Source organism: Hemiscyllium ocellatum, chromosome 1, assembly GCF_020745735.1.
Source record: "Hemiscyllium ocellatum isolate sHemOce1 chromosome 1, sHemOce1.pat.X.cur, whole genome shotgun sequence".
Taxonomy (NCBI): Eukaryota; Metazoa; Chordata; class Chondrichthyes; order Orectolobiformes; family Hemiscylliidae; genus Hemiscyllium; species Hemiscyllium ocellatum.
The window spans coordinates 72,686,962-72,700,757 of NC_083401.1; the positions used below are offsets into that span (position 1 = coordinate 72,686,962).

The 13,796-nt window shown below is 39.3% G+C and overlaps 1 protein-coding gene across 4 annotated transcripts; it reads left to right on the top strand.

Moving 5' to 3' along the window:
* The first annotated feature begins 2,205 nt into the window (after window positions 1-2,205).
* Window positions 2,206-11,192, top strand: isl1a (ISL LIM homeobox 1a). Of its 4 annotated transcripts, none has more exons than XM_060829964.1 (6): window positions 2,206-2,546; window positions 3,328-3,517; window positions 4,775-5,031; window positions 7,288-7,574; window positions 8,434-8,601; window positions 10,090-11,192. In XM_060829964.1, the coding sequence occupies exons 1-6, from the start codon at window positions 2,519-2,521 to the stop codon at window positions 10,204-10,206; spliced, it is 1,047 nt and encodes a 348-aa protein (XP_060685947.1). In that variant the 5' UTR covers window positions 2,206-2,518; the 3' UTR covers window positions 10,207-11,192. The 4 variants fall into 4 exon arrangements, with proteins under 4 accessions (XP_060685947.1, XP_060685955.1, XP_060685928.1 ...); XM_060829972.1 differs by having other exon boundaries at window positions 7,291-7,574; XM_060829945.1 differs by having other exon boundaries at window positions 8,434-10,176.
* Window positions 11,193-13,796: the final 2,604 nt, after the last annotated feature.

Here is a 13,796-nt window from a genome sequence, read left to right on the forward strand (position 1 = left end):
GGGACAGCTCGTTAGAAGTGTTTATATTTCCAGGGTACAGGATGCACAGATAGGCAGTTCATAGTCTAGCCTCTCCCAATGCCTTCAGCTCAGTACTTCTGCCGGTTTAGCTGCGGAGAGTCTCTGATTGCTGACAGGATTTGGAACCTTGTCGTTCTTCGCTCACGGACTGCCAGTCTGTCTCGCACATTAGATCACCCACACACACAAAAAATGTGCATGCGGAGCAACCTTAGCAGAAGCGGCATGTGGCCTTACAAGCCAAGTATGAGAGGTGCTGGAGTAAATGATCCTGCTTCGGGTCTGATAAAGCAAGTGGACTGACTTAGGTGCTTGCATAAGCCAGCTTGAATTTGTTCGAAACAAAACGGGTGATTTGAGGGGATAGAGTATTCCCTAATATTAGAGAGGGTGTAGCACATTCCAAACTGCAGAGCATTACAGCTGTCCAGTGGGTTTACAGGGTTTCGGTCATACTTCCGGCCTCTGGGTATTTGGTTGGGATGGACAAATAAATACACAGATCCCCGCCTAGGAGAGAGCATTTTAAAACAAGAGTGTTGAAAATGTAAAAAAAAAAGCGCTGGTTACGGTCTGAAGACGGAGGAGTGTTTAGCTACAGAACACTGTTTCAGCTTTTGCATGAATTTTGAATAGCTAAACAGCGGATATCAGTAAATTACTTATTCATATATTCAGACTCAATGGTACCCTTGGTATCCCTTCAATCAAACATGCTCTTATCGAGGTGTTTTATGCGGATCCCAGGAGTGAGTTTAAAAGCTAAAATTTCTACACCTTTCTATTTTGGAAGCAGAATTTCTCTTGCAAAGTACTTTCCCATTATTTTATTGCTTTATATTAAACCGTATTTTCGCCTTTTAACGGATACTACAACGAGTATGGTGAAGGAGAAATGCCGTTTGATACCCATTTTCTTACCTTCGTATTTTTGCAATTTTCTTGCACGTGGCACTGAACACATTTGGGAAAGTCTAGGACGTGCAAATTCGAGAGAATTGATCCGGTCTGATGTTGCACATCCCATTCCTGTCCCGAAATACTCAGCATAACCTTCCTTCTCTAGGGGAAGCAAAATGCTAAGACAATGAATTAGCTACACTGAGTGTGTCACTATAAACTTGTCCCGTGGAAAACCCTGATATAACAAGATGCATATGTTGCCCCTTGTATTTATTTATTCAAGGAAGAGATAGTCGTAAAACAGTCAATTGAAACAGCATGTTATTGTTTCAGTTTAAACCCGGTCTGCTTTGGCAGGGGTATCTCAAGAGTCCCTCTGCCGCACACTGACCCTGCCCTGTGTTTCACTAACCACCCCAACCGAACGCGATTTTTGAGAGGGAGGGGTTGCAGCGAATTTATGCTTGCTGTATTCAAGATCCTACCTTCAACCCTGGAAACACGCTTCTGAAAAGCGTGCGCCAAAACAAAAAAAAACAAAATTTTCATATCTCACAGGGAGCTCATACTGGAAAACTGTATTGCAGAATTGGTCTTCCTCCCAAGTTTGCATTCCAGTCCCCCATGATTGTGGGGGGTGCTGTGGGAAGGGAGGGGGAGGGGGAGGGGGGCGAGAGTTTCATCCTGCTGTTGAAACGAGTGGAAAATAACCACAAGGAGGTCGGGTCTCTGAGAAGCCTTCTACTCCCAGAGACACGGAAACTAGCGCACTCCTCCCTCCACCCCCAACGCAAGTTGCCATCTACAGGTGCTGTGCTGTACACTGGAAGCGGGCTGGGGGCGGAACCTGGACAGAACGGGGACTTCCATAGAACGGGGGCGTTGGAGGGGTGTGCTGAGGACGGTGGGACTGTGAGAGTAATGAGATAGAAAGGATACAACAGGGAACAGAGCCAGAGTACATGAAGACAGAGAGAGAGAGAGAGATAATTAAAAGCGCTGGGAGGGGAAGAGATGGAAGTTGAGGCACAGACGGAGAAAGCTGGAGGGCCCAATGGTTATGCCATTGCTGCTGCTGTTGGAGCCTGGAGCCTGGCGAGTCGACATTCGGAGGCTCTGAGGCACAGACAATGCAAACAGCTGGTGCTGCCCAGGGTCGAGACGGGGACCAATCAGCGGGGAGTGAGGTTTTGGGGCGGGGGGTGGTCGGAGACGGCGTGCGTCTGACGTCAGGCGCGCTCGACGTCAGGCCAATGGCGAGGGGCTGGAGGAAACGCAGCCAGAGTGGCTGAGAGATAAGGAGCAGTGAGCATGAGCGGCTGGACTGCGCGCACTGCCTCTCTGCACAAGCCCATCCCCAGTGGCTAGCTATAACGAGCCGCAACGTCCGCAACTCTTCTCAGCCAGCCCTACTCTGTGGATATAACCAAGGGCTCCTCTGGAACTCCCCAACAACCCCCCCCCCCCACCTCCCCACCCGCCCATCACCACCCACAAATTTCCACCAGCCCCCACTACCAACAACTCTTTTTTAAAAAAGCAACTCAAAGGGAAAAAATAACCAACATCAAAAAGTTTTGCATAATAGCAAGAAATGGGAGACATGGGAGATCCGCCCAAAAGTAAGTTTTCTTCATTGCTGTTGCCTTTCGAAGATCGGATTCAGGTGCAAGTCAACTCCTATCGCTATGCTGTTGCCTTCGACTTTATTCCGTTGCTCTTGACCGTTCTAGCACTGGAGTTTATTTCGTGTATTGCACAAGACTGGTCTTCTAGTTCAGCTAAACGATGAAAAGTCTTGCATTATTGTAAACTATATGTCCACTCCTAGCGAGACGTGTGAACAAAATAGCTCTGTAGCAGAGTAGAGTTGAAGTGAAACCGTAAGAAACAGCTTTTGAGCATGTGGCTTGCTTCTTTCAGAGCCCTGTCAGATGTATCACTGATGCATACATCTGATTGCCCAGGATCTCTGCTACAATTTGATGCTGCAAAGTGTTTGCATTTTATTTGCAAAATTCTGTTTTGAAAGTATAAATGCATGGACTTATACCTGAATGTTTCATTTTTAAGTTTCACATTTTTTTAGTTGTGTGTGTTTTTAAAAATTCTGGTGTAAAAAGACCTGCCCCGGTTCGCGTTTTTGCTGAAAATGCTAAGATGAAATTGAAAGTGCAGCTCCTGACTGAGAGTAAGTCGATTTGGTAATGCAATGTGCGTTTGTCTTTATTCCAGATAGTGTAATCTTTACTTGCAGCGTGATCTAGCGCAGCTTGGAACATATCCTCAGGTCAACCCAGTAAATGTAACAGCAGTATCAAAACTAAAGTCAAATATATTTCCTGTAGAAGAGGCCCATCTTTGGAAGTTTTTTACGACGCTATTTTTCATATCAATTTACAGAAAAACGCCTTATTTCACTGTGTGTCGGCTGTGGGAATCAGATTCATGACCAGTATATTCTTCGAGTTTCTCCGGATCTGGAATGGCATGCGGCTTGTCTGAAATGTGCAGAGTGTAATCAGTATTTGGACGAAACGTGTACCTGTTTCGTTAGGGATGGAAAAACGTACTGCAAGAGAGACTATATTCGGTGAGTAAAGATTTGAATAACATTTTTTTTAAAAAAAACATACTCCATTCCATTAAACTGCGCTGCGCTGTCTCTAAATGACGCCTCCTCCCCCCACCCCCAACTTTCAATATTAACCCTTCAATGGCTTTATTCCTACCTGTTTGGCCTTATCTTATCTCAACTGGCGGGTAGACGAGATCAAATTGCCCATTATTTGGCAGCGAACAATGCACATATTTAGATAATTGTGACTGCTTCCTTTAGTAGGCACTGAATCTGTGTACTCAGGATGTATGAATCTTGTCGCTCTTGGATCTACTATCCATGAATCTGGGTGTTTTAAAAAAGCGTTTATCACCGAAACAGTTGTTTAAATGTTTACGAGAGACAGCAATTCGTTACAAAACCATCACCGTCATCAGTTTAAGTTTGTGTATTTCCCACTGTTTGTAATTGTGGATGAATTAAGGCATTAGCGTCGAAATTTAAATCAGCTCCAATAAGCTGTGCCAATTGGAGAAGTATTGTAGCACAATTGAATATTTTACAATACAGTATAGCATTTTTTTGAATACTGTCAGAACTTTCAGTGCCATATGTTCAAGCTCTTATGCTGATTTTAAAACGCTGTGTATAATTTTCTACTGAACGGAGAGGATCAAGTTTAACACGGAGGCTGCTACAATACATTGAAAAACAAATTAAAATGCGCTGTCACTGGTTGGAACATTGACTCTTAAAATCACGAGTTTGAGAATAAATGTTCTAAAATGACATTTTTAGTTTTAATTAAAGAACATTTTTACTTTAGACTTTTAGAAAAAGAAAACCTATCTTTACAATATCAAATAAGTCTGCAACATGTACAAGGATTTAAAATGAATATGAATATGAATATGAATACATACCATTTGAAAATTTGTCACTAAACCTCAGTGTACCAATGGACAATGTATCAACTCATTGTATGTTTGACTATCGTGATACATGGTTCAATTTTTTAAAATAGCTTTAATATTGTGTCGAATCGCTTCACGGTTTAGTGACCGTGAGAATTAAACTGTTCGGAAATATAGTTTGTCTTCCAATTAATAGGAAGAATAATTTGGTTTAATTTATATTTTTCTGCATTATGACAACTTGCAGAGCCAATTCACAAGTCATTTGGTTGACTTTTTGGGTCTAGGATCACTTTAGTTCTTTGTATCAAAAGTCTGTGACAAACTGGGTGCCACTTTTGATCCTTGAGCAAATGTCTTTATCTCTGATTCGCAGATTATACGGAACTAAGTGTGCAAAGTGTAATATAGGATTCAGTAAGAATGACTTTGTGATGAGAGCTCGCAGTAAGGTGTATCACATCGACTGTTTCCGCTGTGTGGCGTGCAGTCGCCAGCTCATCCCCGGTGATGAATTCGCATTGCGGGAAGACGGACTCTTCTGCCGGGCTGATCACGATGTTGTAGAGCGAGCCTCAGTCGGCCCAGATCCCCTCAGTCCTATGCACGGCAACAGACCCCTACAGATGGCGGGTATGTACACCTTCAAAACTTGGTTTTGTGAGTCCGCCCATACGTCATGTAAAGCAAACAACTATTTTATGTTGAATCCAACTACAACGCAACATTTTGAACATTGTTCTAAATGTGTAAACGATGTAGAGCCGCAGCCAGTTTCATGTTGGAAAGTTTATATTTCCGAGTGTTTTACTGAGACGTTTCACTGGGGAACGTTTCACGGAATGCATGGTTTGAATCTTGACAATGGAGCTCTGCACAGGCGGAGCTCCAAGTGCATGTTTGAACCTGGTTATATATGTTAAATTTAAAGGTATTCAGGATAAATTACAAACAAATGCAAGGATTATGAATATGAGCACACTGTCCCTCTTTAACTCTCTGACTATGACTGAGCTAGTTTAAAAAGTTTTGGGGGAAGAACAGTCTCCGTTTACCTTGTGCTTCAAGTTGAACTGTTTTAATTATTCGAGATTCAAATTTTGAAGAAGCCTGATTTCACTTAGAAATGCTTGCATTGATACTGAAGCGAGTTAATCTGAAACCATCTATTTACAAACTAGTTTTGTAAAAAAATTCTGTCAATCTGAATTGGAGAGTTCAACATGAGTGCAGCTAAAATATCATGGAAGAAGCATTTTGCAGTGACAGCGGGTTATATTCATGTAGAATGTATTAGTACGACTTGATTTTTTTATGGACCTCACAATATTAATCATGGATTTTGAGGGACATTTGAAGATGTCTATAATCCGAATATGTTTAAGAAGTCTTGGTAATTTCATATATCAGTTGATATCACTCAGCGATTATTTCGTGTAGTCTTTTAAAACTAGCTTGGGCTTTGGAACGTGCTTTTAAGGAAAAATCCACGCGCGCGAAAAATAATTGAAACATTCAGCCTTTATTACAATGCATTGCATTCCGAAAGAGAATCGATTTGAAATCTGCATAATGATACGTTTGAAGATTTTTCAAGTAGCGTCTGTCGCCTTTGATGTTTCATTCCAGTGTAAATATTAGATCTTAATGTTACACAGCGATACTGCTGGATTTCTTATTGCTCCTTACACGAGGGTGTATTTTAGAGGTGACCAGAATTGCAAATGTACATGCTATGCAAATATAACGTTTGTCAAAAAACGTGTTTGACATTAAATATCAAATTGCATTCCACCGATAATGTTGAATTGTATTTTTCATAACATGAGATGATTTTGCTTTACAAAGTTTAAAGAGATACCGTCCCTACTAATAGGACAACACACTCATCATTTTATACAACGTTATCTTTTTATATTAAAAACACACCAAATGCCTTGCGGTAATTTATTTTCATTTAAAAATAAGACTATTTTGTTTTATGACTGACTAATGACTACTAAACACTGTACTGCTGTAATACAAATATTTTTTTCTAATGAGTTCCAATGAGACCTCTTTCACAGAAAACAATATTTCAGGGGAACATAATTGTGGGCGGCTTTTGGAAAATCTAATTTTACCTGCTGCACGGTTCACTGAACCTTTCATAAACACATCAAACACTGTAATTCTCTGATCACACCCTTGAAACTTTGCGGGAGCCCCGTTTATCACATCACATATCTGACTGCCGAGAGAGTGGAGTCTGATTCTGTGCAGTGCAAAACCAAACTGCTGCAATATAAAAAGTTGTGCAACAGCGGCGATTACAGCACAAGCGACAAGCCGTTAACTGCTTGTCTTCCCCTACAAACCACTTATTTATATCAGCAATGGCCTTCTTTCAGAAATGTATGCGTATGAATTTGACTGTAATTAGCATTCAGATAACTAGAGAATGTTTTTATTCTATTGAAGCCGAACCTGAAACATTGTCCCATAAACATTTGTTTCTGATTTATTTAAATGTAATTGATATATCAGATACTGTAATATAAACATCGTATACAAGAGATATTGATTGATTTGTTTTGGCTTTTCGATCTCATGCAGTTAAATCAGTTTAGGACATTATGCCGTACAGCTCGAAGATCGCTTATAACTTAATTTTATTGTCACTTCAACTCCTTCACTTCATTCAAGATTAGATGCTCTGACAAACTCCAAATACGTTAATTTTCTACTGGGTTTTTTTTCCCCCCCTGTTCCAAGCCGGTCCACCAAGTGCTATCAATATGATTTCAAGATGGTTTTAAAGTGTAACACCATTGCCAGAACAAATGAGACCATGCACTATTGCCCATCTTGCTGTTCAGCAAACTAAGGATGTATTGCCTGTTTTTACAGCAGAGCCCATTTCTGCCCGACAACCCGCATTGAGGCCGCACGTTCACAAACAACCCGAGAAGACGACTCGGGTGCGGACAGTTCTGAACGAGAAGCAGCTCCATACGTTACGGACTTGTTATGCAGCCAACCCCAGGCCCGATGCGCTCATGAAGGAGCAGCTGGTAGAAATGACAGGCTTGAGCCCCCGTGTCATTAGAGTCTGGTTTCAAAACAAGCGTTGCAAGGACAAGAAAAAGAGCATCCTCATGAAACAACTGCAACAGCAACAGCCCAACGACAAAACAGTAAGTTATTTTAGTCTCTCTAAACTTTCATGGAAACTTTGACAGAAGACCTGGCTATTTCTGTGCAAATAGATTCACAGTATTGCTAGTTATACACCATGTTACAAACAGCAGTTTTTCTTCATAATATAAGTTGGAATTCTAGTCACAGAAATGCTGTCATATCTTTTATCTAATTTCAAATCCAATTATGTTTGAATTTAATTCTCCTTCAAATTTATGTTTTACCGGTATTTTTTGTTCAGTCCGAATGACTTCATAATGTTGTATGCACAAATTAATAATACTTTTTTTGAGGTGATGAATAGGTAGTTTTCTTCTCCTCCCCCACATTGAAATATTGGATAGGTTAATTAATATACGATTATTAGAAGTTTCTCATTGATTTTGGATTGCCTTAGATTTAGAACATCCCTCTTTACCCTTTGCATCTCTTGCCTTAACAAGAACGTATTTTGTGGTGAAGAAACCTCGTATGGTTTCAACCTTTGAAGCCACCTTCATATAAATAAATTACAACTTTTGGCCCGTATTGTGATGACATTGGGTGTAATGGCTTTTCAGTATCATTTGCATTGTAGTTCATGTATGATATTGCAATGAGCTGTTTTACTGTTGAAGCATACTTCAACAGTGGTTCAATAACACACCACTAAGCATATTGGGAAACCTAGATTATATACTGCATTTTTGCCATGTCACGGAAAGTGCCATACATAATTTTGAGAAGTGTCATCGTGACAAGATGTCTGAAACAGATGACTGTTGAGTTGTATGCTTTGCTCAAATAATAAGGTAAATGAATGAATATGTGATTTTATATATAAAATAAGTAATGATTGTACCTTTGTTTCTGGAGAATATCCAGGGGATGACAGGGACCCCAATGGTGGCTGCCAGTCCTGAGAGACATGACAGCAGTTTGCAAGCCAATCCAGTGGAGGTGCAGAGTTACCAGCCACCTTGGAAAGTTTTGAGTGACTTCGCTTTGCAGAGTGATATAGAACAGCCTGCATTTCAGCAACTGGTGAGTGCCAGCAACATGCAGAACACCATCACCACTACCACAATACAGACTGCACCAGAAATCACTGCAATCAGGGGATCTGCAACACACCAATCCATATATAGACAATTCATGGATATAAAAATTGCAGAATCCCTCTTTTGCCAGCCTTAGTATTTTCATTTTGACGACCATCAAGAATGTAGAAGGTTAAAAACAATCTGTAATGTTTACTCAAGCTTTCTCCCATATTCAAATATAGTTTGTGTTTAACATTTTACACTGATGGCTTTTTGTCTGAACCATGCACTTCTATTTATTTCAAGTGTTGTCAAACAAGCATTTTAAATCACATATTTCAAATTTGAAACACTACTAATTATTTAACTTTAAAGGATAGATGGAAAGGAGAACCTACAGTATTGCAGGCAGGACGCATGAATGATGAGATAAACAGATTTGAACTTCAATAAAACTGAAACAAAATGGATGTTGTTGCTATATTCTCCTCAACTTTAGGTTTAGTGTTCACAAAATTGGTTGGATTGATATTAAGGAAATCCCTTCTGCTAATTTTTTAAGTAAAGATTACCTGTGAAGAATGGAGCTCAAGGTTCTTTATTTCACCTAACTCTTTTGTAAAGGTAAATATAAAGAATCCAGCTTTATATGATCGCAGTGATAGTGCAATATTGTCACTGGATAATTAGCCACATTTGTTTAATCATTTAGAATGTGCTACACTGGCTGTTTTATATTTTGTAAAGTACTGCTACCCCCAGTTGCTATACTGAATTGGAGTACAGCCTAAATTGTGCTTCCCTTTGGCACTTAACATACAACATGTTTGGATTACAGAAGTAAATATATTGGTAAAGAGGGGTCTGCAAAATGCATGTAATGTATAATAAAATTAATAAGCGTTGTAAACTCATTCAACTTAACTCTTTGAGGCCAGTGCTGAATCCTTTACAGGAATCCCAAAACAAATTATGGAAAATGTCCTGCCTTTCTTGTTTGGAGTTCACTGCACTTTCATGTCATTTATTTAGTTAATGACAGGAAATTTTCTCTTTCTTCAATGAGCAAAGAAAGTGCAGTGCTCAAGGGGCTAAATCCATATGTAATGTTTTAATATATATAATAAATTTCCACAATATATATCAATTCATTATGTACCTTTGGAAAAATATGTACAATTTTACACCATTGAATGTTGCACTGAGAAATGTAACTAGCCCTATTGTGCTTTGCTTGGAGACCTTGATTTTGCCATTGTTTTCAACTTAGATACATAGCACTTTAAAGGTAACTTAGCAAAAAGCCCTTTCTGTTTATTGTAATTTAATTGTTATTAATGACAAAATTAATGCAATTCATTGTAAAACTGTAGTTAAAATGGTCAAAAATATATTTTTAATGAATGTTATTTTTGGATATGCGCGACTTTGGATTGATATCAACATTTTAAAGAGGCCAGCGATCATTGATTTGCTATGATTTTTACAGGTTAATTTTTCAGAGGGAGGGCCAGGTTCTAACTCCACTGGAAGTGAAGTAGCGTCCATGTCCTCCCAACTCCCTGACACACCAAACAGCATGGTAGCAAGTCCTATAGAGGCATGAGGATCCTGGACTCTCAGTGCAGCCCTACAGAGAGCCATGAGGAACCCTGGACCCTCAAAACTCTCTGGCCCACACTTTTTTTTAAAAAAAAAGTTCATGCAACCTGGTCCATGTCTGATCAGAAAGCAGCCATCATTCGTTTGCACGAAGTCTCTGTGTTCAAACAACCAATGTTGTACCCTGGCAACACTGTGACGACAATCAGACACTAAAGCGGGATCTGGCTACAAGTGCAAATAGAAGAGACACTCCAGACATCCGGGACTTCATGCAAAAACATTTTTGAAGCTATAGAAAAGGATGTATGTTCAAAATCCTGAAAGATGTGATTTGAATGTCTTGCACACATAAACAGAGAAGATGATCCAATGGAGAGATTATAGTCCCAACATTTTCAATGGTGCTGCCTAGAAAGGACATCAGTGGGTCAGCTTTGCCAAAACAAAAATCCAGAAGAGTCCAATACATCTGCAAAAGGTGGACTGGAAAGACAATCGTGACATGCAGAATGTACCACAGCCTAAGTAGTTCAGTGACTGTCCTAAAGGATCAGTTCTGAAAGGTATAGTTGCATTTTTGCAATGCTTTTAGTTGACCTATATTTAAGGACTATTGGATCCTAGATCATTAGCATGTAGCTGGTTCGTGAGATTACAGTCCCTGCAATGAAAGTATGAAGGCAACTACTGATATTTCATTTTTTTTATTTTTTATTAAAAAGCTCAAGCATTGCAACAAGGTATACCTCTTTTCGCCACAGCTTCGTGGGATTTGTGTGTGAACTCGTGTCCGTCCAGAATTGTCCCAAAGATGTGTATACTTCTAGGTTAAAACAGTTACCAACAACAGTTTTAGCTCTGGAAAGAAACATTTTGTTTGTTCTTGTACTGCAAATTATAAATAATTTATTATTTATTGTCAACAGACTTGCCACTTTTCATGTCTTTTTGACATTTTATGTTTGCTGAAGTAAAACATGTACTGTGGTCTTTGGAAATCCTGTCTAATTTTATGTGTCCTGTCTTTTCTTGAAGATTATGTAAAATAAAAAAAATGCCATATGTAGAAATATATCTTCAAGATTATTTCACTAATAAAATCTTTGAGATAACAGAAAGATGACATGAGCCTTTTGCAGATTCAGCCATTACATTTTGTTAAATTAGCTTAGGGCATTGACTGCTTTATTTCAGAGCATTTTTAAAAATTGCTTCAGTCAAAAACAGGACCTTTAGGACTTTTGTGCCTGACTGATTTTAAATCGGAGAATTTTAATCATTATTCCTTTTAAAGACTCATAGCAAAAATATTTACTTTTACTACACTTGTCTTACTAGATAACAGCAGAGGGAATGTCTACTATAGCCTTAAAATACATTTCATTTAATGAACAGGTAATGACTGATAAACAGTGCTGCTTAACTGTTTTTCTTTTAAATTAAAAAATAATTCTCACACTTTTCATTTCCTTTTGTATTCATCGATCTGCTAGTATATTATCAGTCGCTGACTGAGCTGGATTTTAGCCTGTTTACTTCAGCTCAAATGTCTGGAGACCAGTGCTGGCAAGTTTATGACTGTGTGTAAACTTGGCCTGCAAGGTTTGAAAAGTGCCGATATTGGCTGATAAAGGGTCTGGGCGCTTATAGTAACAGGAGCTCCATCGATATGATTCCTTACAAGGATATGATATGTCTAACAAAAGGAAATTTGGCATTCGGTGCTGCTCGTATATTGTCTTTTTCTCTCTCTGCATACCGCTAAACATTTCTTAACCAAACCAATTGGATAGGAATCACCTCTGCAGATATCGGCAACAGACCGTTTAAAAAAAAACCTTACCGCGGCCTGCAATTCTTTTAAATAAACAAACAATCCTCTTTCCTCTAACTCCCACCACTGCACCTCCACCACCCCCAGCCCCCGCGCGCGCACACACACACACACACACACAACTGCCGCCATTTATTTTGTGTTTGTGTGAATAGTTGTATCTCGGAAATATGGGTTTCTCTCCTGTGTGAATCTACAGATTGATACGAACTCTGTTTTATCTGTAGGATGCTACAGAGATTCTGGTTGAGCGAAGTCTTTAACAGACTGTTATCTTTAATATTTCTGTGAACACATGGTTGTAATGGCATCAGTTACTAGGAAACAGCAGAGCCATTGGGAACTTACATCCGTTCTCATCACTGCAGTATCTCCCAACTGCTCGGGTCAATTGATTTTTATCAAGAGTCTGGCAACTTCCTTTCCTAAAAAAAACAATCAATCAAGAAAGTCATGATTTAAATTCACAAAGATTATCACTTAGCTCTTCACATACTTTATAGGTATGACGCATCTAAATGCTGATTGCTACAATGTTAATTTAGTATCTAGTACCAAAATAAATTTTGACTTTAAATAGTTCCCAAATTTGAGTTACAAACTCCCTGAGACACAAAGGCTTCCATCCTTTTCATTGATCAAAATCTTTGGTCTGTATTTGCCAGTTCGACATCGCAACTACGCGGTGTGTCAGGGGTAGACACATTCAGGAGTGGATAGGCACTCAAGTTAAAATCTATCAGTATGATTTAGAATTCGATACTCGACTGAATCAATCTAATGAGCCATCAAAATGGACAATTCCCTCGCTACCCATCCGGTCTGTGCTTATCTTCTTGACCTTCTTTGTTCACTTGCTTTGCGCTCTGCAGTATTTTCAATTTAACTTCGCGGTTGAGATCTCATTAAATGCCAGGCCCACCTTCTTTGCTCCAATAGTTTCATTTACTTTCATCCACAATATAATGAAGTCCGGCCACATCAGAGTGACGCTGTTGTAAATAAGAAGAAATTGCTAGACTGCCTTTTGGTCGGCGGTGATGAACGTTCAGAAGTCATTGTTGAATCGAGGGATAACGAGAGCGAGATAAGGGAAACAGATCCCTTTAAGGCCCGCGGAAGCAAGAGACTCCCAATAAATTCAGCAGACTTTACTGGATTGATTAGTTTCGGCTTGCTAAAAGCAATGCAATGTTTCATATTGTGAACCATAGTACGAATTGTATTATCCAACAACATCCGAAAACTCATCCCAGAGTTGTTACAAAGCAGAAGTAAATCTGCTTCTCTCCTGAACTGCGATATTCTAATCTTTGTGGTCGCGTTCTCCACACACACATTCAGTTGTGTTTTTCTTGTATACATATACAAAAATTAATAAGCAATTGTTCCTGCTCTTTTTGATTGTGAGAGGGAGCGATTTAAATTGATTTTAGCCGTTTAGTTTCCATTACGGACATTTAATATAAATCTTCTCAAAAGATTTACTATAGGTTTTTGCAAGTACTGGGCAACTTGACGCCTTTGTGAAGAGCTTCAGTAAGTTTAAGAGTACAACTCAGCAAATGAATGCGATCTGAAAACAATTCATTTATTAATGTACATTCTCTTTAGAAATATACATGGATTGACGGATGCTTGATGAAAAAAAAGTTTTCTTTTTAAATTTGAAAGTAAGTTGAACTAACTTCGTGGCCAATGGGAACTTGCCTGCGTTTTTCTGCCGGAGGTTCCTGTTCTCAGGGTTGTTTGTCCTG

Bases quoted from the DNA above. Each gene is read 5' to 3' on its own strand.
- isl1a (XM_060829945.1), top strand. From the start codon at position 2,519: ATGGGAGACATGGGAGATCCGCCCAAAA. The intron at 3,518-4,774 runs GTGAGTAAAGAT...TCTGATTCGCAG, and splicing joins TGCAAGAGAGACTATATTCG to ATTATACGGAACTAAGTGTG. The intron at 7,575-8,433 runs GTAAGTTATTTT...TTGTTTCTGGAG, and splicing joins AACAGCCCAACGACAAAACA to AATATCCAGGGGATGACAGG.